The 25512-nt window shown below is 44.3% G+C and overlaps 1 protein-coding gene across 1 annotated transcript; it reads right to left on the bottom strand.

Moving 5' to 3' along the window:
• LOC136434072 (kinesin-like protein KIF6) lies at window positions 1–25445 on the bottom strand. The gene is made up of 24 exons (XM_066426772.1): window positions 25214–25445; window positions 23833–23939; window positions 23306–23380; window positions 22596–22638; window positions 21465–21569; window positions 20728–20837; window positions 19819–19948; window positions 19303–19421; window positions 18817–18904; window positions 17627–17770; window positions 16133–16219; window positions 15191–15294; window positions 13524–13629; window positions 12648–12825; window positions 11839–11992; window positions 11385–11503; window positions 11122–11224; window positions 8619–8674; window positions 8397–8447; window positions 7855–7939; window positions 7406–7547; window positions 6505–6854; window positions 5591–5688; window positions 1–2059 (listed from the first exon to the last, which is right to left on the bottom strand). Exons 1-24 carry the CDS (start codon window positions 25271–25273, stop codon window positions 2049–2051), a joined length of 2625 nt encoding a protein of 874 aa, XP_066282869.1. The 5' UTR covers window positions 25274–25445; the 3' UTR covers window positions 1–2048.
• Between the last annotated feature and the right edge of the window lie 67 nt (window positions 25446–25512).

Here is a 25512-nt window from a genome sequence, read left to right as displayed (position 1 = left end):
TGACTGACTGGATCATTCATTTAATTTTCCTTTGCAATTCTCACGTCACGGTGCTTAAGTGGTGAATTCTGGCGGTTGAACCGTTCCACATGTATGACACAAAATAATCCTTAGTAAAATAATACATACATACATGAAAAATGTGAAAATTGTTTGTGTATCGGAATGTAAAAATACATGCAGTTCTGCTCCATCAAGATTGAAAACAAAAGTTTGCATAGCTGCTCGATTTGATAAGTTTTGGGCTGTCTGGATTCCAGAACAACTCACCGAGAAGGCACACCCGTTTGGCAAATGTCTTTTAACTGTTACAACTAACAGACATCATTACAGTACACTGTACACCAATGACCAATATTTACAGGTCTAAAATACGCCAAAAATACATTTACAACTCTTGTTAACTAATATATACATATTTTCTTGCAGTGGATATGCAGCTTGACACACCAAGTACAGTTCACAGCGACTACTATTAGATTAGACTTTATAATCATTTGTATCTGAATACCCTTCAGCGTAACACACCAGCTTTGCAGGCATGCCTCGCTATCATCCTAGTCTTACACTGGCTTTACAATCCCATTTAGAATCCACTTGTTCCTGCACTGTACCCAAAATGGTGTAATGATCTGCTACAACTGACATATTAGGTCATATTTCAGACCTTAAAAGCATTGGAATCCGAACTGTGAATTGAGAACAGTTCCAGAATTGCAAATATCAATTCAGCCTTTGAATGAAACCTCATCTGTGCTGGAAGGTGACGTGATCAAACTTTGGATTTGGTCCAACACAGATATTTTATGAAACTTCCTCGTGTATGATTAAGCCTTACGGAGATGTGGGCTACAGCAATTTATCCAACATGCCCAGAAATCAGCCCAGTCCCATGCCTGGGAAGCGAAAACCGAAAGACGAACTATCAGACATGTTTGGTGAGGCTACACTGTTTCTGTGTTTGGCAGGAAATTTAAGGTTTGTTCGTCCCAGCATCTTCTCCTTTGGCAGTCCAGTCTCGGGAGACTATCTGTGCGCCTCCGGAGTAGATCTCTTGTGACTTCAGTTGTGGCTTAAGAGTCCAGTCCCAGCATCAGTCCACTAATAAAGGCCATTAAGTGGTTTCAGCCCCCTCATTCCCCGTAAGCAAACTGCGACTAGCACCAGAGAGGCTGACATGCAAAACACCCAAATCTAGAGTGGCTGACTCAAACCAGTTTCAAAACAGGAACTCCAGTGTCCAACATGAGTGATAACTGCAGTGTGACCATGTCACTTGGCTTATGGACTTTCCACCCTGCGTATCCGGAGAAATTAGGGGAGTTTTGTCACCAAATCTTAGAATTCTGCAAAAATATAAACTGAGTCTGGAGAATCTAGGGGAGTTTGCCACAAGATCTTTGAGTAGAATTCTGCAAAGATATAAACTGAGTAGAATTCCAGAGTAACTGACATCAGCATTTGAGCATCATCCATGGTTTGAGCTAGGGGTGGGGACCGGTACAGAAAATTCAGGACCTGGACCTGATTATAGTAGTGTAGCAGTACACCATATTTTGGAGAGTGATTTACTTGATTGCAAGTATATGCATGTGTCGGACAATAACGCCATGTCTGGAACGATATAATTTTTTAGGTTCGCACTGTCTTAAAATTAACTATACTCGCCTTGCCGTGTGTTGACTCATCCTTTAGGTGTTTCTAGATATGATTCACAGCTCTCATCTCCTAAAAGAGCAACCACGACCAGTTAAATCTGCTGTTTTGTATTTTCTTAGACCAGTAACATTATTATATTTTGTTATGTGACCGCCTGCTGGTAGTCTTGTACTGTGAATTTTCTAATCGGTCCATAGGCCGGTCCACTGATTTTTTCTGGACCGTTTTTTTTTGGACCGGCCCATAAGAAAATACCAGTTTTCTACCGGTACACGGTACCGGTACCCACCCCTAGTCTGAGCACAACTGTTGGAGCACGATGAGGAAACCATAGCAGCATCTGTGTGTCCACCTGGGCCGGAGACTCCAGGAGAAACCTCTGTCCTTTATCATCTCTTTCCTGCAGGGAAAAAACATCAAAATAAATTTTGAAAAAAAGGAAGTGCACCATGACATCAATTTTTTCTTAAAGTTGTCTTCAATTGCAAACTATGACATGCAAGTTATGAGAAAGCCCACGGTAAACCAAGTGACCACTACCACTCAAAAGCCCCTATTGCAGGAGTAGTCTGGTTAAGCCACTCGTGTGCTAGCTAACAGTCCAACACAATTGACTTGGAAGCTCCTCAAAATTTCTTGAATCGGACTGGTTGAGTTGTACGGCTGTAGGGTTTTACCATGGTCAATATTGACCACCTCAGAATTCCAGTATTTGGCCAGTTCTTCATACAAAGTAGGAACTTAACAGGCTGACAAAACTACCTTGTTGCTGCAGGATTTTCTGCCGTAACAGTCTGACATAACTACCTTGTTGCTGCAGGATTTTTGGTCGTAACAGTCTGACATAACTACCTTGTTGCTGCAGGATTTTCTGCCGTAACAGTCTGACATAACTACCTTGTTGCTGCAGGATTTACTGCTGTAACAGTCTGACATAACTACCTTGTTGCTGCAGGATTTTCTGCCGTAACCGTCTGACAAAACTACCTTGTTGCTGCAGGATTTTTTCTGCCGTAACAGTCTGACATAACTACTTTGTTGCTGCAGGATTTTCTGCCATAAGCGTCTGACATAACTACCTTGTTGCTGCAGGATTTCCTGCCGTAACAGTCTGACATAACTACCTTGTTGCTGCAGGATTTTCTGCTGTAACAGTCTGACAAAACTACTTTGTTGCTGCAGGATTTTCTGCCATAAGCGTCTGACATAACTACCTTATTGCTGCAGGATTTTCTGCTGTAACAGTCTGACATAACTACCTTGTTGCTGCAGGATTTTCTGTTGTAAGTCTGACAAAACTACCTTGTTGCTGCAGGATTTTCTGCTGTAACAGTCTGACATAACTACCTTGTTGCTGCAGGATTTTCTGCTGTAACAGTCTGACATAACTACCTTGTTGCTGCAGGATTTTTGGTCGTAACAGTCTGACATAACTACCTTGTTGCTGCAGGATTTTCTGCCATAAGCGTCTGACATAACTACCTTGTTGCTGCAGGATTTTCTGCCGTAACAGTCTGACATAACTACCTTGTTGCTGCAGGATTTCCTGCTGTAACAGTCTGACATAACTACCTTGTTGCTGCAGGATTTTCTGCCGTAACAGTCTGACATAACTACCTTGTTGCTGCAGGATTTTTGGTCGTAACAGTCTGACATAACTACCTTGTTGCTGCAGGATTTTCTGCCGTAACAGTCTGACATAACTACCTTGTTGCTGCAGGATTTTTGGCCGTAACAGTTTGACATAACTACCTTGTTGCTGCAGGATTTACAGCCGTAACAGTCTGACATAACTACCTTGTTGCTGCAGGATTTTCTGCCATAAGCGTCTGACATAACTACCTTGTTGCTGCAGGATTTTCTGCCATAAGCGTCTGACATAACTACCTTGTTGCTGCAGGATTTTCTGCCATAAGCGTCTGCCATAACTACCTTGTTGCTGCAGGATTTTCTGCCGTAACAGTCTGACATAACTACCTTGTTGCTGCAGGATTTTCTGCTGTAACAGTCTGACATAACTACCTTGTTGCTGCAGGATTTTCTGCCGTAACCGTCTGACATAACTACCTTGTTGCTGCAGGATTTTCTGCCGTAACAGTCTGACATAACTACCTTGTTGCTGCAGGATTTCCTGCTGTAACAGTCTGACATAACTACCTTGTTGCTGCAGGATTTTCTGCCGTAACAGTCTGACATAACTACCTTGTTGCTGCAGGATTTTTGGTCGTAACAGTCTGACATAACTACCTTGTTGCTGCAGGATTTTCTGCCGTAACAGTCTGACATAACTACCTTGTTGCTGCAGGATTTTCTGCTGTAACAGTCTGACATAACTACCTTGTTGCTGCAGGATTTTCTGCCGTAACCGTCTGACATAACTACCTTGTTGCTGCAGGATTTTCTGCTGTAACAGTCTGACAAAACTACCTTGTTGCTGCAGGATTTTCTGCCGTAACAGTCTGACAAAACTACTTTGTTGCTGCAGGATTTCCTGCCGTAACAGTCTGACAAAACTACCTTGTTGCTGCAGGATTTTCTGCTGTAAGTCTGACATAGCTACCTTGTTGCTGCAGGATTTCCTGCCGTAACAGTCTGACATAACTACCTTGTTGCTGCAGGATTTTCTGCTGTAACAGTCTAACAAAACTACCTTGTTGCTGCAGGATTTTCTGCCGTAACAGTCTGACAAAACTACCTTGTTGCTGCAGGATTTCCTGCCGTAACAGTCTGACAAAACTACCTTGTTGCTGCAGGATTTTCTGCTGTAACAGTCTGACTTAACTACCTTGTTGCTGCAGGATTTTCTACTGTAACAGTCTGACATAACTACCTTGTTGCTGCAGGATTTTCTGCCGTAACAGTCTGACAAAACTACTTTGTTGCTGCAGGATTTTCTGCTGTAACAGTCTGACAAAACTACCTTGTTGCTGCAGGATTTTCTGCTGTAACAGTCTGACATAACTACCTTGTTGCTGCAGGAACAGTCTGGCATAACTACCTTGTTGCTGCAGGATTTTCTGCTGTAACAGTCTAACAAAACTACCTTGTTGCTGCAGGATTTTCTGCTGTAACAGTCTGACATAACTACCTTGTTGCTGCAGGATTTTCTGCTGTAACAGTCTGGCATAACTACCTTGTTGCTGCAGGATTTTCTACTGTAACAGTCTGACTTAACTACCTTGTTGCTGCAGGATTTTCTGCTGTAACAGTCTGACAAAACTACCTTGTTGCTGCAGGATTTCCTGCCGTAACAGTCTGACATAACTACCTTGTTGCTGCAGGATTTACTGCCGTAACAGTCTGACATAACTACCTTGTTGCTGCAGGATTTTCTGCTGTAACAGTCTGACTTAACTACCTTGTTGCTGCAGGATTTTCTACTGTAACAGTCTGACATAACTACCTTGTTGCTGCAGGATTTTCTGCCGTAACAGTCTGACAAAACTACTTTGTTGCTGCAGGATTTTCTGCCGTAACAGTCTGACAAAACTACCTTGTTGCTGCAGGATTTTCTGCTGTAACAGTCTGACATAACTACCTTGTTGCTGCAGGAACAGTCTGGCATAACTACCTTGTTGCTGCAGGATTTTCTGCTGTAACAGTCTAACAAAACTACCTTGTTGCTGCAGGATTTTCTGCTGTAACAGTCTGACATAACTACCTTGTTGCTGCAGGATTTTCTGCTGTAACAGTCTGGCATAACTACCTTGTTGCTGCAGGATTTTCTACTGTAACAGTCTGACTTAACTACCTTGTTGCTGCAGGATTTTCTGCTGTAACAGTCTGACAAAACTACCTTGTTGCTGCAGGATTTCCTGCCGTAACAGTCTGACATAACTACCTTGTTGCTGCAGGATTTACTGCCGTAACAGTCTGACATAACTACCTTGTTGCTGCAGGATTTTCTGCCGTAACAGTCTGACATAACTACCTTGTTGCTGCAGGATTTTCTGCCGTGCCTTGAAGAAGGCCATGATGTCCGCATCTGCCCGGGCGTCTCCTGTAAGAGGAATGGCGGGGGCAGCCGACCTGGGGGGGAGGGGGGCAGGAACACTGTTAACTACAGACTGGTTCAATACTGTTTTCAAATGCAACTCTTTCTATCCTTGTCCAAGTTTTCCTTCAGGTTGCAAGTTACTGACTAAGCTCAGGTGACAAACTACATTTTTGTACAAGGCTGACCTTGAATTCCGTTATACAGACTTTGTTACTGTGTAATGGACACAAGGTCAAGAGGTCAGAGGTTCGATTCATTGTGTCCTTGGGAAAGGCACATTGCACGATTTTCCTCACTCCACCCAGGTGTAAAAAATGGGTACCCGAATTTGGTTGGGGATGTAAAAGGCGGCGGATGGAGAGGGTTGGGCCACCTAGACACATTAGGTTACCTCAAAGGCCTTTACCTTTACCACTGCATGTAATCTTCCATGTGATCTCTCTCTCTCTCTATCTCTCTCTCTGTCTCTCTCCAATTTTACGTCTTTTATCCCCCATCATATAGGGGTTGGACATGCTTGCACATGGATGGGGGAGCCCCAGAACTCCTCATCAGGTGCAAGTCTTTTTTGTAGCAAGAGTTTTTACGGCTGGATGCCCTTCCTAACGCCAACCCAAACCCTACTGTTGGGCTTAGGACATGGGAAATGTGTGTTAAGTGCCTTTCCCAAGGACACAACATCTGGGTGCATGTCCGGACATGTCTGGGTACTCCACTGGGGATTGAACCTGGGACTCATTGGTTCATAACCGGATGCTCTGCCACTATGCCACACAGGCACCTACGAAACCAACCCTACCTGGAGTCCTCTGGGCACCCTTCCATGTGATCTACGAAACCAACCCTACCTGGAGTCCTCCAACACCTCCCTGTGCCTGGGCACCCTCCCGTGGGAACCACTGCTGTCGCTGTGGGACGACATTCTCCTGTCGCCATGGTGACCCAGCCCCACCGCATCCAGGTTGCCATGGTAACTGTGGGAAGCCCTGATCGGCTCTGCGTCTGCCGTGGGGTCGTCTGTGAGGGACCCGTGCCTCCTGCTGCTCCCCCCCTGGGGCGCGTGGGCCGGCCCGGGATCCTGGGGCGGGTGCATGGAGAAGTTGGCTGCCATTTTGCGGGATGGGGGGTGATGGTGAGGGGCGTTTATGGGGGAGATGGGAGGGGTTTTCCAGGCCGCAGGAGGCTCCTGAGGGGGTTTCTGGGGAAGGAAAGGGAAAAACACTACTTTTAGGTCTACAGAGATTACTGCAGTTATGACTACATGCTAACACCAACATACAGTGCAGTATCGCAATGTACAGCACGCGCTGTGAACTGTGTTTACAGGTTTATTGTAGCGGGAAAATTCTCTTTTTGACAAGTACTATGAACAGCGGGCTACCGTTTAACGTTCCATCCTAAGGACTGCAACCCTTTCAAGCAGTGTTCATGTCGGGTGGGCTACAACAGCCGGGATTCGAACAATCAACCTTTTATTCTAGAGGCAGGGGCACTAGCCACTGGACATGCTACCAGTAAAGGTGGGAACCTGCTAGGGGTGGATACCGGTTCACTGGACCTGATTTGGACCTTTATAACATCCAAGAACCAAAAAAACCTGAAAGCCAAAAACTTGAGTCCAAAAAAACCAGGTCCGGACCTGAACCTAAATCTCTGGACCTAAACTTGGACTTGGACCTTATTAAGTAGAACCGGTAGCCACCCCTAGAACCTACCAGATTCTGATCCAGTCCTACTGAGGGTACGTACCGGCGCGTGAGCGTTGACCGTCTGTTCGGCCCACCAGAGCTCGAAGTCCTTCTGCATCTGCAGCCGCGCCTTCTCCAGCAGATGCTGCAGGTGTTCGATCTCCGTCTTCAGGACCCGCAGGCGGTTAAACGTCACCTTGTAGCTGAAACGGAAAATTCAAATCAAAGTCCAATTTTTGTGTTGTAAATCGCAGTTTACAACACCTTGCCCCAGTATCTCAATCCAGTTTAGTGCAAGGCCCAGTCTCAATCAAGGTACAAAATACCTCTCATAGGATTTAGCAAGGCAATGACAAAACCAACAGCAAACAAGGCTCTATGGCAGAAATTTGAACGAGACAGCCACAACTGTCCCGCAAATGCCCTCAGTCCGCTGTCCTAACCCTACCACATGAAACACTGTGAACAGGTGTAAATACAGGTGTTAAATCATTGTCTTCATTTTCTCACCTGGCCTTCTCGTCCTCCATCTGCTGTCTCAGGTGCTGCTCCTCCTCATCCGGCTCCTCCGAGAACCCAACATCCTCGCTGACACCTGCAACAATGTGAGTTATCATCTATTTATCATCATTTATCATTGTTTGCCCACTTATACCAACCCAACATCCTCGCTGACACCTGCAACAGCGTGAGTTATCATCTATTTATCAGCAATTATCATTTATTTATCATCAGTAACTCCCTTTTACCAACCCAACGTTCTCACTGACACTGATTGTTAGTTAATATCATGTATTACTCATCATTTATCATTCATATATCATCAATTATACAGCTCTTCTTCCTTTGATTTAGATAGTCAACATTTTTACTGATACCTACAGCAATGTTAGTTATCATTTACTTATCATTATTTATAAACCTGTCCAAATAGACCATATTTCATCGGTCCCCTGAATGGTCACTTTTGGGCAGTATTGACTGTTTGTCACGGTAGCAAAAGTCTTGCTTCAAGCACAGCCATGTGATCGTACATACAACAGGATCCTCACCTTGAGCCGCCCTGGCCATCCTGTGCTGCTGAATCAGACTCTTTACATGATCTGAAACAAACAAACAAACAAACAAACAAAAAGACAGGACTGATTGGGACTTGTGGACAAAACATAGGTTCATTCAAGTGAAGGTACATTTGTAGGATTGCCCCATGCAAGTACAGCACAAACTGTTATTTCATATATTACAGCACAAAGAAGTTGACAGTAGGTACTCACTAATCTGTACTCTGGAGGAGTTGACTTTCTCTCCCAGCTGTTTTGCCTCGGCGTATCTGCAAGGAAACAGCATCTCAGTAATGAACAACTTCTAGACAAGTGGAGTAACTCCCATTATTGTCTGTATCTATCAGTTCTGCTGTGAAACACATACAGCAAAGGCCCAACTAGCTGGTGGCTGTGAGTAAACTTGCGAAAGTGGTGTTCAGTGCTGCACAGACCTGGCATCGATGACAGACTGACCCAGCATTTTGGGCATTGGTGCCCTCTCAGTCCAGTTCCCTTGGTAATTTGGCAGGCACCAATGCTACCTTACTGTGATGATCATTAATCATCATTTATCCTTCTGCCTCCTCAGACTCTAGCAAGTCTGATCTTCTTTCCCTGACAAGAGATGACTCCCTACTCAATCTAAAGGTGGAGCAGAACTAATTACCATGACAGGAAATGGCATCAATGGGGCACACTAACTAGTAAGTTTGGGACTGATGGTTAGCTTTAGGTAACCTGGTCTAGCTCTACTGACATACATGATGTAGAAATTACTCCCATTATGATACTCAAGTTCAACCTTAACCTACTAAAGTAGCCCTTTTGGCTACAACTTTGTAGTTTTGTAAAGAAGCAGGGAGAAGGTTAATTTGCCAGACTATTAGTTAGTTAGTCCAAGAACATTACATATTGGAAGGACTGGTTCATGGTTGTAAAAATAATTAACACCTACATAAGAATCACCCCCAGATTTGCATGGATTCCAAGCGGCCCACTATTGTAACACAAATTCAGAATGGCACCACCAGGCAAAGAGGACTTTGTTTTTGAGTGATTTTCAAGACGATTGTCAAGAAACGGAGGAGCTGGAAGTCCTAAAAACCACACAAAACTTTCAGCAAAGCTACCACTTTCACTTGCATGTGTGTGATTTAAACAAGTTTATAAGATAGCCGTCTTTAACAAGCACAACATTAGGCAACACAACATGTGAAGATAATGTCCTTGTGTAGTGTATATATAAGTTTGTTTTCTAAACGATCAGTATTTCTGAGTTACATATTTTAAAAAATCGTACCTCCAATATCCGTTCATAATTTGCTGCAACAATTGTCTGGCGTAACCGAACTGTGGGGAGGGGGATCTTTATCTATCGCTACCGTCAGGCAAAAACACTAGTACTTGCGTCAAGCTAGAATACCGACTAGAAAATTGAAGAAGAAACACACTAAAGATTTAGAAATTCAAGAGATCAATGTATTTATTCAAAACAAGTAGTGTTAAATTTTATCAAAAACAGAACTTTGGAGCTTGGTTCATGAACAATTTGATACGCAAACTTGATCTTCTACGTTGTATTTTTGGCAGCGCTGTATCGTGGGACGTCGCTCTGGTGGTCATGCCCCTTCCACGGAAGTTTGAAATTTGCAAAAAAACACAAAGATCGGGAGTCGATAAGATTGGGAACAGATCCTTGGGAACAGTAACAAAGATATGGATGTCAGGACATGTTCCCCCCGCAAGTGCTGGCATAACAAACGGCTTGGCTTTGCAAACAACCCCCGAAATACGGACATGTCCACTCCGTTGGCTCGCCGTGCAAGGCCATCTACGAAATCTATCAAAAATTGAGGAATGTTCCTGCTCAACGATCAGAGAAAATATAATGTCCTTGGTTGATTTCGTCGTGAAATGCCGTGTACCAGATTTTGCTAAAATTCTAAGCTTGGCTTCAAAAAGAACACCAAAAATTCGGACCTGCCCCGCTCCCACCACTTTGTTGGTTTACGCACGAGGCCATCAACGGAAATTTGGTAAACAGTGTCCAATATTTGAGCTCAGCAACTCAAAAAAATCAACAGCGATCTGATTCAAATGATGCAGGAATGTAATCATACTTTTCTAATCAAGTGTTCACTAAAAACTGAGAAGCGCACGTACATATAACTATATCATAGCAGCATAAATCTATGCACTTTCTTACACATTTTTCAGGCGAAAACATTAAGACATTTTAAAAAAATGACCGTAAACTCACCCATGATGGTCTCAGAACGTTCAAACAAACACCAAAATGGCGGCCGATTCCCGCACTACAAGATGCCGATCTCTGCGCATGACAGTAATGCTTCCCAAATAAGGAAATTGTCGGAAAACACTTGGGTACCGAGTCTCTCTTCGGGAAGCCTCGGGGCTCCTGACGTCATAGCGTTGCTCATTTACATGGGATTTGAATGCGAACCGCGGGAAGTGACGAATTAATGCGGACGGATGAAAGCGGTGCTGTGCCGGGGCGATTTCAAAAGAACACAGCGGGACTTGGCAGGGTGGAACAATGGCCCCCGCGGGGTGCTAATTTTGTACTCAGTCCTTCCTATATAATGTCCTTGCTTAGTCTGCCCTACATTCTAAGTTACTTAGTTAGTACGTTACCTTTGTTTGAGCAGCCCCTTCTAATTACTTAGTATGTTAGTTAGTTTAGCCTAAGTTAGTTAGCTGGTTAGTTTGTTACCTTTGTTTGAGTAGCCCCTTCTGGTCGTCGACGGTGATGCTGTGCTCGTAGTCCCGCTTGAAAATCTCAAACGCCTCCTGCCTGCCAACGGACATCTCCCCTCCTGGAACATAACCACACAGCAGTGACACCTATCAGTCTGGTTACGTACTGCAGCTACCTATCACGATGTACTTTTCCTTCCACTGCAAGCGTATTAATTTTACATATTGACGGCACTGTTAGTCGTAAGAAGACTATGAGAATGCGCCAGAAGTACTGACCTATTTTCCTGAGTCGTACAGTGGTACTCTGTGAGTACGGAGGCGTGGTCTCCTTTTCTCGAGAGTCGGGCTGGCTCACGCTTTTGCTCATGCTCATGCTCTCCCTGGATCGCTCCTCCCTGCATGAAAACAACGATGAGACTGCTGCTGGTTTTTATAAAACATTTGGTAAGAGATATCTTGCCAATTTCTGTAGTCGTCAATGATAGAAATGCCATTGGTCCAGACAACTAAAAGAATCCGTGTCAACCTACAAAAATGTAGCAATTCAGCCATTAGCTGTTAGAGATCCACAAGGAACAATAACAATTAACGTCAATACAGAACACAAACAGCATACAAAACCTAAAACAAGCATTCTCTGTCCTTGTTCAAGTTTCTGTACAGCTTTAAAAGGTGATTATGTACTGGTTGTGTGTAAAGACCTCTGTGATACACAGCTACAAAAGTTCACCTGTTTCTGTGCTTGCTTCTGGAGGAGGGGGGTCTTCCCGGGCCGTTGGGCTGCGGTCCCTCCCCCGCGCTGAATGGTATGCCCCGCTCCTCCAGGATAAGCGCTGCGTCCTGCGCTCGCTTCTTCTCCTTCTTCAGCATGTTCACAAGGATGTCTTAAGGGCAAAGGTCAAGGAATGGATATGTGAAGGTAGATAAAAACCACGGTTACACATAGCCGAACATGGCCTCCCGACCTCATGGCTGTGGACGGAAGGTCTGGAATGGCTGGTGGTTGGCTGGTGGTTGGGAGTGAAGCAGTAGTGGTCAAATTTGACCCTTAATCTAAAACTGGTCAGACTGCTCCCAACCTACATGTACCGCCAACCTTGGTTGGCCATTGTTTGGGAGCCATGTTCGGCTATGTGTAACTGGGGCTAAAGGTAGTTCCATAGTCTTCTTGAGGCCATAGGGGCAGTGGGTGGTTAATTTACAGAGTATAGGGCATGGACAATCCCTCTCCTTCAAAGATCTTTTTTTTTCTTCTTATCTAATATTTCAAAGAAAATTTAACATTCCCTCCAGTCAACTGGTAGCAGCATCACAGTTAAGCTCCTGGTTCCAATTAGTTAGTAACTGGGAAACCCTGGTTCAAGTCCCGAGGTCAGGACAGCTCGGTTGGGGCTGGAACAGTCTTTCGGAAGGGACGTAAAATGGGAGTCCCGTGTTCGAAGAGGAAAGCAAAGTAACCCCTCGCCGTAAAAATCATACCCTGCAACTGAAACAGCGAGGAAACCATGAGGTTCTGAACGAACGACACATGAAGGATACTGATCTCGTTGTCCCGTTGTTGCAGCAGGTCCTTGAGCTTCTTGACCTCGGCCGACCCTGCTGTGGAGGGCGCGCTGCCGAGTCCGCTGTCCTCGCTCACAGACGGCTCCTCATCCTCCTCCCCCCCTCCGTTACTCACCCCTCCCAACTTCCCAGGGTGCCGCTCCAGAACTAGCCTCTGTAAACAGCAAGGAGGGGAGAACATCATTACCAACATGAAAAATGGACTCAGGTATGGCTTTTGGCCTGTCTGTGTGTGTCTGTTTTTCCGGATTTTGAGGCCAATAACCTTTGACCTCTGGCCGAAAACAGAACATCCTGGAGGGAGATGTCTGCAGCCGCCATGCATCTACCCTGATGCCTGCGGTTGATTGATTCATTAAACCTTTTGGATGGATTACAATGATATTTGGTATGTGGGTAGGTCTTGGAAATACGAAGTTTAATGTTGATTTGGGGCCTCTTGGTACGTGACCTTGGTACTGCAGCAGAACTTCCGGTTTTCGTATCTTTTGACCTGGACGTGATATGGTCTTGATTTTTTGGTGGCAGATAGCTTGTGATGTAAGGAAGAAGTGGTGTAGGTTTGAGCCCCCTACCAGCTTGTTTTCATCTTTTTCTGAATGTGAATTCAAAGTGATCTCGAACCAGTCTAGCTCACAGAAGAGCTATTCTTTCACTGGTCGTGACAGAGAAGACAGACCCTATGTTCAATATTTACAGGGTCATTGTGCTGGGGAAAATACCCTTAAGGCTAGTTCTTTTCAACAAGCACAATGGACAGTGGACCACGGCTTAACGTCCCGTCCTAAGGACTGCAACCCTTTCCAGCAGCGTGCATGTTGTTAGAACGAAATACAATCAATCTTTGCTCACTTTGAATATTCTGAAGCATTCGTTGATTTTCCTCATGTCCGCTCCTACCGGCAGCGAGGCGTCCGGGTCTGTGTCCTCGACGTAACCCCTCACCATCTGGTGCAATCTGGGGAAAAACAAACATCAAATATATCACAATGACTCCATATGAAGGTGAGATTACACAGTTGAAGTTGGTGTCAACGGCCGCTGAAGGGCAGTAGTAGTAGTATCCAGTATTTGATTCTACTGCTGCTTGGGTCCCTGACACTCCGGTGGGCAGCAGTCGGCTAGTCCTCACACCATGCTTCCACACGGCTCTGTCCAGTGGGTCCACGCTGGTGAGGCCGCACACCTTAATGTCCTTCCTGACACACTCCAACCAAGATTTCTTTGGTCTGCCATGATCTCTGTTACTGAGGAAAAATGGTTGTTGACTGGGGAGGGGGTTGGTAGGGGTGCTCCACAAGAGGGTCTGAACTATGTAAAACTGTATGGGTCTGTTCTAATGTAGGTATGGCTGGAGGTAGTTGGCTGCGCCATGTGGTTGGTCGGCCAGATTTGACTGTATTTCACATGTTCTAGACAATATCCATTGCCCTTCTGTGCTGCCACTGCTGTGTAGATGGCTGGATTGTGTCATAGACCAATTTGAACGACACAAACTGATTTCGTTATATGGGGGGTTTTATACACAAACTGCCATGCCATCGCGCACCTTCAAACAAGTTCGAACTACATTCCTCAGATCCGGAGGAGGCAGGTGTTCGATTACAATCTGACTGATTTACGACAGATACAAGATAAGTCATTTTTCTCCGTATTTCATTCAAGTGAGGAAGGGGAAAAGCCATCGCCATTGTATAGCGATACGCAGAAACGTGTGACGGCATGTGTGCAGGCGCTGGGCCGCCCGGGGGAAGTGAATACCTGCGAGAACCCCGGCTCTGTGACACCAGTCAGGGTTCGGGGAATGTTGTTTCGAACGTATTCCATTCTTAACGGACGTACCAATGACATAGACAGTTTGTGTATAAAATCTCCCCTACAAATGTATGAGGAAATCAGTTTGTGTCATTCAAATTGGTCTATTACGTTGCTCACATTGGTGACATTTGGTAGTAGTAGTAGTAGTAGTAGTAGTAGTAGTAGTAGTAGTAGTAGTAGTAGTAGTAGTAGTAGTAGTAGTAGTAGTAGTAGTAGTAGTAGTAGTAGTAGACTGGTTTATTCGTCATCATGTGACAGACAGGCCTCATGGCAGCCCTTATAAGGCTAAATTGCGAGGCTAAATACATTGTAGGTAATTGCGCGTTACAAATCAGGCAACGATTAAAAGTTTCAATAAATATCAGTTAAAACAATTGATAAGACTATTTGAAATATTGCACAATCATTCACTTAGAGTTTTACTTGGGACAAACAGGGTACGGCCGGAATATAACATTACAATGTTTTGTAGAGTTCATATCATGAATACATCCAAAAGTTTTTATATATATATATATATATATATATATACATACATACATACATACATACATACATACATACATACATACATACATACATACATACATATATATATATATTTTACAACAACACTGTGAATAGAGTCATGTTTGTTTAGAGTTCATTGAGCAGATCAAAATGACATCTGCACTCAGCAACAGTGAGACTGCTGCCCTCACCTGTCGGCGTCCTCCCCAGACAGCTCGTCGGTCGGCTGTTCACCTGTAGCGAGCGACAGCTGGTCCTTCAGCTCCGCGATCTCCTTCTTCAGCCTCAGCACCATCTGAGAGGTGGGGGAGAATTTTATTACGGTAACTTCTCAGAAAGGATGCAGAAAGTGACCTCAAATCTGTTTAGCTCAAATAAACTCAGTGAGCAGATGAGCTACCCTTACGCTGGTCGTGACAGAGAAGACAGACGCTATGTACAGTATTTACAGGACTACTTAACATCAGAGAATGGAGAGGGCTTAGCTAGAGTCAGATGCTCTAGACAGCAGAAAAAAGAGAAAACATGAATGACCACTGGTTATTTCTTAATTGGACACACAACACAAACTTACAGTCCAAAATATCTTTATGAAGGCAAGCAAGGACAGACATGGAGATACCAGAAGGTATGTGGAACTCAGAAGGGGGGATTTTATCATGTTAACTTCTTAGGGAGGATAACATCAGAGAATAGACAAGGCTCAGAGCCTGAGTGAGACCCTGCGGATAGCAGAAAACAGAGAAGGTTGGAGGAACGGGACTGACATAGCATCTGTGATGCCCCAATGGGCAATCAGATGAAAATGAAAAAAACAAAACATGAAATGAACACTGATTATTTCTAAATCTGAGACAATACACCAGGAATTTATAATTATCATAGTTATGAAGTCAAACAAAGGCAGAATTGGAGATACCAGAATACACATGTGGAACTCAGGAGGAAGCCTGCTCTTTTAATTGACAGGGAGCAAAAATATACTTGAAACGATTGATCATAAATTACATAACATGGAGCTTTCTGTGGTGTTTAACCTTCCACCTGCTGTCTGGGCCCCTCACCAACATAGATGTGGTGTTGACAGGCTACCTCAGCAGGGGAAAGGTTAACATTGTGCTGACGAGACCCACCAGTTTGGGATCCACCTCCTCGTTAAGGAGCGCGTCGTTCTTGATGAGAGCAACTCTCTGGGCAAACCTACAGGTGGAGATGGACTCCTGCAAATACACAAAATACTGTTAGTCCAGACAGCACTAACACTAACCTAACCCTTAACCTTAACCCTTCCCCCTTAACCTTAACCCTTCCCCTTTAACCCTAACCCTCTCTGGGCAAACCTACAGGTGGAGATGGACTCCTGCAAATACACAAAATGCTGTTAGTCCAGACAGCACTAACACTAACCTAACTCTTAACCTTAACCCTTCCCCCTTAACCTTAACCCTTCCCCTTTAACCCTAACCCTCTCTGGGCAAACCTACAGGTGGAGATGGACTCCTGCAAACATGCAGAAATGTTGTTAGTCCAAGAACAGAAGGATAGAGATTTATTTCTCTGGATGCGGCCATATGCATGATGCTGGACACTTGGCTGAGTAGCTTTGCCAGAAAGATGCTACAGGGTTTTCTGAGGTCAGATTGTCATTATAGAAATTCTTATTTTAAAAATGTGTATATTAATATCAAATTGTTGTATGGATTGAATACTAGTTGGCAGGACTTGCCATTGTTGTGCTGGCGAAGCTTCCATGTCGCTTCAACAATCTTCGTCAATTACAGCGGTGCTCTTGGAAAGATATTAAAAATACCTAGGACGCTTTGTGTTTTTATGTTTGTACAGCTGTTATGTTTGGGTAACATAGAGTCAATTCCATGTCACCGAGAGGGTTTTCAGGTAATATTGATAGTGAGTTCAAACAGTTTTAGATAAAAGAATATTCCAGTCAAAATAGTTTTAAATTGTTCAAACAATTTAGAATGAAAGTTTGAACATGTTTGAACTTAGTTATATATGTTGGAACTATTTTGAAAGTAATTGCACAAATATCTCTTTATTTCTAGAACAATTTTCAAACATCTATGTGATTGTTTCACCGTTCGAACATGTTGGAACAATTTGCATCATTTTTCAAATGGTAGATTTGGGTTATTGCCCCCATAAAAGTAGGTGCTAATCGCACTCTATTGTCTGCCTCTGTATATTTTTAGATTTCACGTCTGGACTTTTGTTTTGAGGTGTCTATGCATGGCACCCAGGCCTAATCCCCTATACTTTGAAGGGATGTGTGAATTGCCCTGTTCCCATCCCACTGACCCAGTTATACCATGTTGTTATAACGTTGGAACATGTAGGAACAAGTGATCAACCTATTTTCCAACAGTTTCGAAAATGATACAAATAACAAGTGCAATGTTAGAAATTTGCCTAACATGTTGGAACACAGCAGAAACTATTTAGAACATCAAATGAATATTGGAAATTGTTCTAAATAGTCACTTATCTCCATTAGATTGTTACAAAGGTTTTGCAAATGTTAGAACAAAAGGCAACAAACACCCTCTCGGTGACGTGGAATTGACTCTACATAAAATAAGAAATTCATTCATTTCCAGAATTCTACTCACGTCGACGTTCTTCTTCTCCACGGAGCAGGTGGCGATCATGGTGGTCATGCAGTTCCCGCCCAGGCTGTCCCGCAGAACGGACGTCATCATGGAGTTACGGTACGGGATGTGCGACCGCGACTTCTCCGACAGCGCAACGATAACCTGTGCACGAGAGAGGACAACAGACAAGCCATGTTAGCGCTCTGCATCTCACAACGGACGTCATCATGGAGTTACGGTACGGGATGTGCGACCGCAACTTCTCCGACAGCGCAACGATAACCTGTGCACGAGAGAGGACAACAGACAAGCCATGTTAGCGCTCTGCATCTCACAACGGACGTCATCATGGAGTTACGGTACGGGATGTGCGACCGCAACTTCTCCGATAGCGCCACGATCACCTGCGCACGAGAGGGGACAACAGACAGTCCATCTTAGTAACAATCACCTGCGCACGAGAGGGCACAACAGACAAGCCATCTGAGTTCTCTGATCCTCACACAGCAGCTGTTTATTCTGTGAATCTTGCCCATATTCCAAAAACGTGTTTCAGAAAGACATTCACTGGTAACCAAGATGTAAAGACCATCTAGCCCAGTACCCCCCAATCTCTCTCAGTAGTCCGTTTGCTGTACCTGTTCCAGGAAGTGTAGGGAGAGGTTGATGTTCTTACCTGTTCCAGGAAGTGCAGGGAGAGGTTGATGTTCTTACCTGTTCCAGGAAGTGCAGGGAGAGGTTGATGTTCTTACCTGTTCCAGGTAGTGTAGGGAGAGGTTGATGTTCTTACCTGTTCCAGGAAGTGCAGGGAGAGGTTGATGTTCTTACCTGTTCCAGGAAGTGCAGGGAGAGGTTGATGTTCTTACCTGTTCCAGGTAGTGTAGGGAGAGGTTGATGTACGTACCTGTTCCAGGAAGTGCAGGGAGAGGTTGATGTTCTTACCTGTTCCAGGAAGTGTAGGGAGAGGTTGATGTTCTTACCTGTTCCAGGTAGTGTAGGGAGAGGTTGATGTACGTACCTGTTCCAGGAAGTGCAGGGAGAGGTTGATGTTCTTACCTGTTCCAGGAAGTGCAGGGAGAGGTTGATGTTCTTACCTGTTCCAGGAAGTGTAGGGAGAGGTTGATGTTCTTACCTGTTCCAGGAAGTGTAGGGAGAGGTTGATGTTCTTACCTGTTCCAGGTAGTGCAGGGAGAGGTTGATGTTCTTACCTGTTCCAGGTAGTGCAGGGAGAGGTTGATGTACTTGGCCTCTGCCAGGAGAGTTCCGACGACGCCCGTCTTACCCACTCTCTCAGACCTGGGGGGAGAGACACAGGGGTGAGCAGGTGGAAAACTGTTTGTTCAATTTGTTGTGTGTTCACTATAAGGCAGCAAGTTTCCTCGCTGCTTCCGTAGCAGGGTTATTATATTCTTACAGGGAGGGGTTGCAGTAAGAATATATTATCACAAGTTTCAGCAAAGAAGCCTGGTGTTTCCAAATCTTCTTTTTCCTCAAGTTGTTGCAGAGAGAAATAAACAGTCAAGCATTGACAGCTTGCCACAACACGTGGGGTTTCATGATATGCAAGTTTGTTGACGTAATATATCCAATCACTGCTTTATGTTAAACTTTGTAAAACGTATCAAACCTAAGAAACGTTTTTGTCTCTTAACTTGCCAAGTAAACAATAAACAAACAAACAAACAACCCCGTACCCTGCCAGGTCCACCAGGTGCAGTTTGGACCTGCGGATGGTCGCTGAGCCCGGTTCCCGCGCCGTCAGGTGGATGGTGAAGATGCAGTGGGACCGCGTCGACGCCTGGTTCATCGGAGTCTGCAGAAGAAAAAAATTATAAAATGCAAACCACTATCAGGCCAGTTTAGCTTACCTAAGTGCTAATCTTCCATATACCTTACAGGATTTTTGTGAACTCTTATTGCAGGTTGATATGTCAATGTTGAAAGTGCTGAGCTGATGTGTTCAAAATAAACAAGCTGAGCTTTAACCTTCTCACTGCTAACTGAGGTAGTCTTTTGAAGCGCGAGTAGATCGAACATTACAGTCTGCGGTGTGTTACACAAAGGTGGTTTATCGGCTACGGGAAAGAAACAAACTTCTGCGATCATCCTGTTGGTGTCGCCCAGGAAGAGCAGGTTGAGCGCCTCCTCCTCGTTCATGGCCTGGTGGACCGACAGGTTCTTCAGACAAAGAAACAAACAAAGAAACAAACCTCGGCGATCATCCTGTTGGTGTCTCCCAGGAAGAGCAGGTTGAGGGCCTCCTCCTCGTTCATGGCCTGGTGGACCGACAGGTTCTTCAGGTGGATGTTCTGGTCCGTGTCCTCCATCAGAGACACCTTCCTAAAGGGGGAGCAAACAGGATTTAACTTCAGATCTTCTGCATCTGTATATATGTAGCTGGTGTAGCCATCCTTGGGGGCAGGCTTTCATATCTTTCCTTGTCTTTTCTTGAAACTTGGAATGATCCTTGAAACTTAGAAAACGACCCTTCATTGGCAAACCTTTTGTTGGCAAAACCTTTGGTAACATTTCTGATTTCGCTATCAGAGACACCTTGCTGCAGGGGAACAGGCTATCACTTGTCAAACCTGCCCAAGAAGACCACTTAGGAGACGATACAATCTGGTCTGTATGTACAGGTGGTCACTATAGTCAGGATTGCTCATGCTTGACTCAAAGAATGGGAAAAATTATCTAGGGGACCACCAAAATGTGGTCACATTGGTCAGGTAGTCCTTTTCTAAAGGTGGTCACTATAGACTTACTTTACTTTACTTAACTTTGGTTGAGCCCGGTCGAACCAAGCTTACAAAGTCCTCCACTTCACCCTACATTCCATCAGGGACTTGATTTCCTTCACTTCAGTCAATATAGACAGGACTTACATGTAATGCTTGTGTCAATGAGAAAAATGATCTAAGGGACCACCAAAATGTGCTTTCTCTGCTTTATACTCAGCATTTCTGAGAGAGAAAGAGTATGGGAGTTGAAAACACTCCACTACCCTACTGTAGTGGCCTGTGTGGCCCAAGGGCTATAGAAACAGAGATGGGTACCACCCCTAGCCTTATACAACGAAAGGTGTGGGAAGGGTTTCAACATTTCACTTAATGACTCACGGCAGATCCTCCAGTTTGGCGGCCTCGTGTTTGGGGTCCAGCAGGTCGTAGCCGTTCTCGTTGTAGATCTCCAGGTACGACACGTGGGTCGTGTACGTGAAGTCTGGGTGCTGGGGGGAACAAGACAGAATCACTCTCAACCAACACACTCTCTACCCTATCCCTACACACCGACCCAGGTAAGATACGTGGGTCGTGTAGGTGAAGTCTGGGTGCTGGGGGGAAGGAAAGAGTCACTGTTAACCCACACAGTTCTCATTAACACTACCCCACACACCGACCCAGATACGACACATGGGTTGTGTACGTAAAGTCTGGGTGCTGGGAGGAAAGGAAAGAGTCACTCTCAACCCAGATAGTTCTGAGACTCATTCACACTACCCTACCACTACTCACCGACCCAGGTAAGATACGTGGGTCATGTAGGTGAAGTCGGGGTGGTGGGAGGAAAGGAAAGAGTCACTCTCAACCCACACAGTTCTCATTAACACTACCCTACCCCTTCCCACCAACCCAGGTAAGACATGTGGGTCGTGCACATAAAAATCTGGGTGCTGGAAAAATATTTGGTGGAAAACATTTGAATCATATTTAGCTTACTAAGGTTTAGCTTACCGCAAAACTACTCTTCAACTCATCTATATACAAAAGACAGACACCATTGTACAGTCTCAGTCAAAATGACCAAACTTCATGCTGCCAGCTGTACAAGTTTGCCTGACTTCCATATGACCCACCTTTTCATAGTACTCAAACAGATAGGACAGAGTGCGTGGGATGATCCCCCTGTCGGTGTATCTCTCCGCACCCCCCGTGATGGTGAAGGTCTTTCCGCTGCCAGTCTGTAGGACACAGGAGGAAACATCACATCTTACTGCTGCAGGAACAACTGTTACAGGCCTGACAACACCCGGGAGCACCACACTTAGTATAACAACCTGTCCTGTCTTCACAGGCCTGCGAGGTCTTATGTACAACTGGAGTACAGACTTGGGCTAGATGACTAAAACACCTTCATTTTCAGTCTAAACCACAGCCTTGAAATTAGCAGAAATACTCAAACAGTTAAACCTAATACAAGAAACTGTCCAGTCTTCACAAGTAAGTGTGATTTCATGTATAACTTGAGCCAGATAAAAAGAAATTATCATAAAGCTCAGGCATAGTATGTGAATTTGGAAGAGGGCTCATCACATGTCCTGACATAGCACAACAGGAGATCTTGCAAGAGGTCATGACATGACTGTGATTTAACTCATTAACTAACGATTCATGTGCAGAGTGCCGAGCGATTGCACTGATCTCTGACCTCTGTCTCTCTCTCAGAGCAGTACTGGGACCTCTTGGACAAGTTTTTAAAAAACTAACTGGCCCTTTGGTCATTTCCACTGGCCCGAAACAACTTTTCAGTGGCCCGGGGCCATGTGGCCATTGATCTTGTCTAACCCTGCTTGTCGCTATGTTGACCCTGAGTGTAAAAGTGTGTAAACATGTCAGTGAGGAGGGAGGGATGACCAGGGCAGGAAGTAAACAGGGAAGGGGAAATCCTGCTGACCCCGGCTGACCCCCAGCTTTCCCCGGACCACTACAGAAGAGGGTGGGCGGTTTGATGTGGTTTTTGTGCAGGGAAGTGACAACATTAGTCACAGTCGCTCCTTTTAAAACACACAGACTACTGACTTTGCGAGCATGAATGCAGAATGACTCCTCAAGGTGGTGCTTTATAAGCAAAGTACATCTGATGTTTCCTTATTTAGTATAGTCTTAGCTGTCAGCTGCTATAAGGACACCGAGTGAATCTCCTGCCAACATCACAGCCTATCCCTCACCCTGACAACTCTTCAGGTGTGTTTTACAAGAAGCCTTACCTGTCCGTAGGCGAAGATGGTGCCGTTATAGCCGGATATGGCACTGGAACAGGATAAAAAAGAAGGTAATTATTCTGCTTTTTTTGTTATTCAATTCTCAGCAGTTTCTAAACAAAACGCAAATACATGTCATGACAAATGACAATGACTATCAAAAAGCTATCAAATGATCAGTATCAAAACAGTGGTATTCAATAAAATGAAATGAAATGAAATGAAATAAAATTAAATGAAATTCATGTGCAGTTTTGTAGCATAGCACTGCAGTTGGCAGACTTCTGATGTGTATATCACAATGTATTAGCTTTACATATACTTTATACAATACAGGAATGCATTTAACATGATGTCTTGGCACAAACTTCTTCCATTACAAGCGACTAAATGTTGCGCCACTTCAAACGTCTGTCTGCTTTCTGTACATGTTGACGTCGTTCATACCAAGCATGTATTACGTGGAAAAGACCTGACAGAAATGATGTGTAACCGAAAATACTGGAAGCAGAACTTTGTAGACGCTTCAACTCGTTAGAGTATGATTATGTATGTATGTATGTATTACGTTACTTTATACTAAATTATATGTGAATTTTCAACTGTATGTTAGATGGCACCTGATATCAGCAATGTTGCCTGGGTGACCACTGCATTGTGTTGTTACAATCTCTGTAAAATACTTGGAATGGAATAAAAAGAGATGGATAACTTACTTGTCGATGACGGGCTGTGCAACGTGCTCAAAAACCTCCTCTTGCTTCGTCTGCTGCTCAAACACGCGCTGGAACCTGGAGATGGACCATCAAATATCAGCACAAAACACACAAACCTGACCATGGTTTCTATTTCAAGTGAATTACAACAACATAACTGCAGAGTATCTCACATATCATTATTTGAACTGCAATAATTTTCCTAAACATGTCTGACCATTGCGGCAAAAAACAGACTGTAATCTCTTAATAAAAAGGTTGTTCAGATCATTTTGTTTGACTTGTAGTATATACAGTTAATCCGACTTATAATGATACTTTAAAAAGAGACACTGGGATAGAGATAGACTATTTGGATAGGATGTTAGAAGACAGATTAATGTGGCATGAGATCTGTACTTCTCGACTTTGCACGACAGATGATGATGATACAATTAAGTGAGTAGGAAGAAAATGCAGTCTACAGAAGTCTGAATAGAGGCTAGGTCTAAGTCTTTATCATTCCAACCATTTGGACATGGCCTGACCTGAAGTTGTACTCTTCCTTGGTGTTGTTCACAATCTGAGTCTGGTCCTTCGGCACGAAGAAGCTCAGCTTGGGTCCGCCTGACTCCTCCTCGTCCACTTCATACAGCTGAAACAGTAGAAACAACTTTGGTCAGTCTTACAGGTCACAGAGGGGTTTTACAAGATACTGTAAGACAGTAAAAGTATTACCTTCCGTTTGAACACAAAAAGTACTAGTATATCGGTGTCAATGTTCTGCCTGTTGTTAACCCTGAACACAGCAGCACAGAAAGAGTTGGAGAGGTGCAGTCATACTCATACATAGGGACGTTCTGACATTCTCAGTGAGGTTGACAGAGTACTAATTATAGTAGGATTGGTCTGGACCAATCGTAGGGAATTACGCTGGAGGAAGCGACCTCCGCTCGTGCCACACTCATAACACGAAATCCGCCGCTACGTGCGGCCGGCTCGCCTCCCTTGCAATGTTGTTTAAACTTACCAACACTGTACGTAATACATTACAGTTTGTGTTGTGACCGCCAAGACCACAGTCTTTGGCCGTTGATGTCTCTGTACAACCATTATAAGCCTCTACCACAGAGCAGTTTCACAGATTAATTTGGAAGTTGTTGACCATAAAAAAGTACAGATGTCTGGTAATCCTTGAGTACATGTAAGTGTAGGCAGACCCTTAAGAATTGAAAGCAGCATTTGTTGAGAACCAACACCATTTATGAGAAACACTAGTACTGCACGTTCATGCTTTATATCTCACTAGAGTTGCCAGCCTTCATTATCACGGGACGGCCCTTGTGTTGTGTTGTGTATGTTAAACACGCCATTTCCTGGTGTCCCATTAAAGTTTAAAGAAGGCACTGACTCCGACACAAAGGGAGTTCCTCTCTATGGATATACAGGACAACTAGTCGGAACAATGTGTTTGAGAGAGGCATGCTTTAGGCATCATCCCTTGTTGCTAAGGAATACTCTACATACACTTACCGTGGTGTCTTAAGAAAGGTGGGCCGTAGTTCTTGATTGTGGGACATGTTTCTTTTTCACGATAAATGTTATTCTTAATATCAGATTGTCTTCTCAACTGTTCGGTCACGTTGGAAAGTTTGTTAACAGAAATACACATGTATTACAGCAGCAGAGCTGACAGGGGCAACTTGCAGAGTTTGCTTCAAGTTCAACATCACACAGTCTCTGAAAATCATGTTCTTTATTGATATAGGTAACATATCTTCAGCACCTCTACAGAGGTAGGCTAACACTGATCTTCTGCAATGCATACATACATCAAAGAATGTATAGATGTCATAAAGATTGCAAACACACCTGTAGTTAGTATATTTTGTGACATTCGTTTCTCATAGTAACTGTGCATGTACTTACCCCAGTTTTGCCTTTCGTGGGCTTAACGCGGCAAAAGATCTTGATCGTTTGTTTCACCATGTTGATGGATTTCCTCTACACGATCCGTAGATTGCTCATAAGTAGTCCAGACTGACAGAACCTTTATAGTCGGCCAAAAACAACGTAAACAACGGGAATGTTTACACGAATCTCCAAACATTTTTCAAGTGGTCCGCCATCTTGCCTGGTATTCCACATTACGCATGCGCAGAATCTACCGTCCTTACCACATCTCGCGAGAAAAGATGAGACTTCCCGAGATCCACCGATCGGATTTC

The sequence above is a fragment of the Branchiostoma lanceolatum genome, chromosome 4 (genome assembly GCF_035083965.1).
Source record: "Branchiostoma lanceolatum isolate klBraLanc5 chromosome 4, klBraLanc5.hap2, whole genome shotgun sequence".
Taxonomy (NCBI): Eukaryota; Metazoa; Chordata; class Leptocardii; order Amphioxiformes; family Branchiostomatidae; genus Branchiostoma; species Branchiostoma lanceolatum.
The sequence above is the reverse complement of the archived record's forward strand: the minus strand, read 5'-3'. Positions and strand labels throughout refer to the sequence as shown.

What these genes read in the sequence shown, in the direction of transcription:
- LOC136434072 (XM_066426772.1), bottom strand. Translation starts at nt 25,273, where the DNA reads ATGGTGAAACAAACGATCAAGATCTTTTGCCGCGTTAAGCCCACGAAA. An exon ending in GCCAAACTGGAGGATCTGCC is followed by an intron (nt 19,949 to 20,727) that starts GTGAGTCATTAA and finishes CTCCCCCTTTAG; the next exon opens with GAAGGTGTCTCTGATGGAGG. An exon ending in GATGGCCAGGGCGGCTCAAG is followed by an intron (nt 7,940 to 8,396) that starts GTGAGGATCCTG and finishes ACATTGTTGCAG; the next exon opens with GTGTCAGCGAGGATGTTGGG.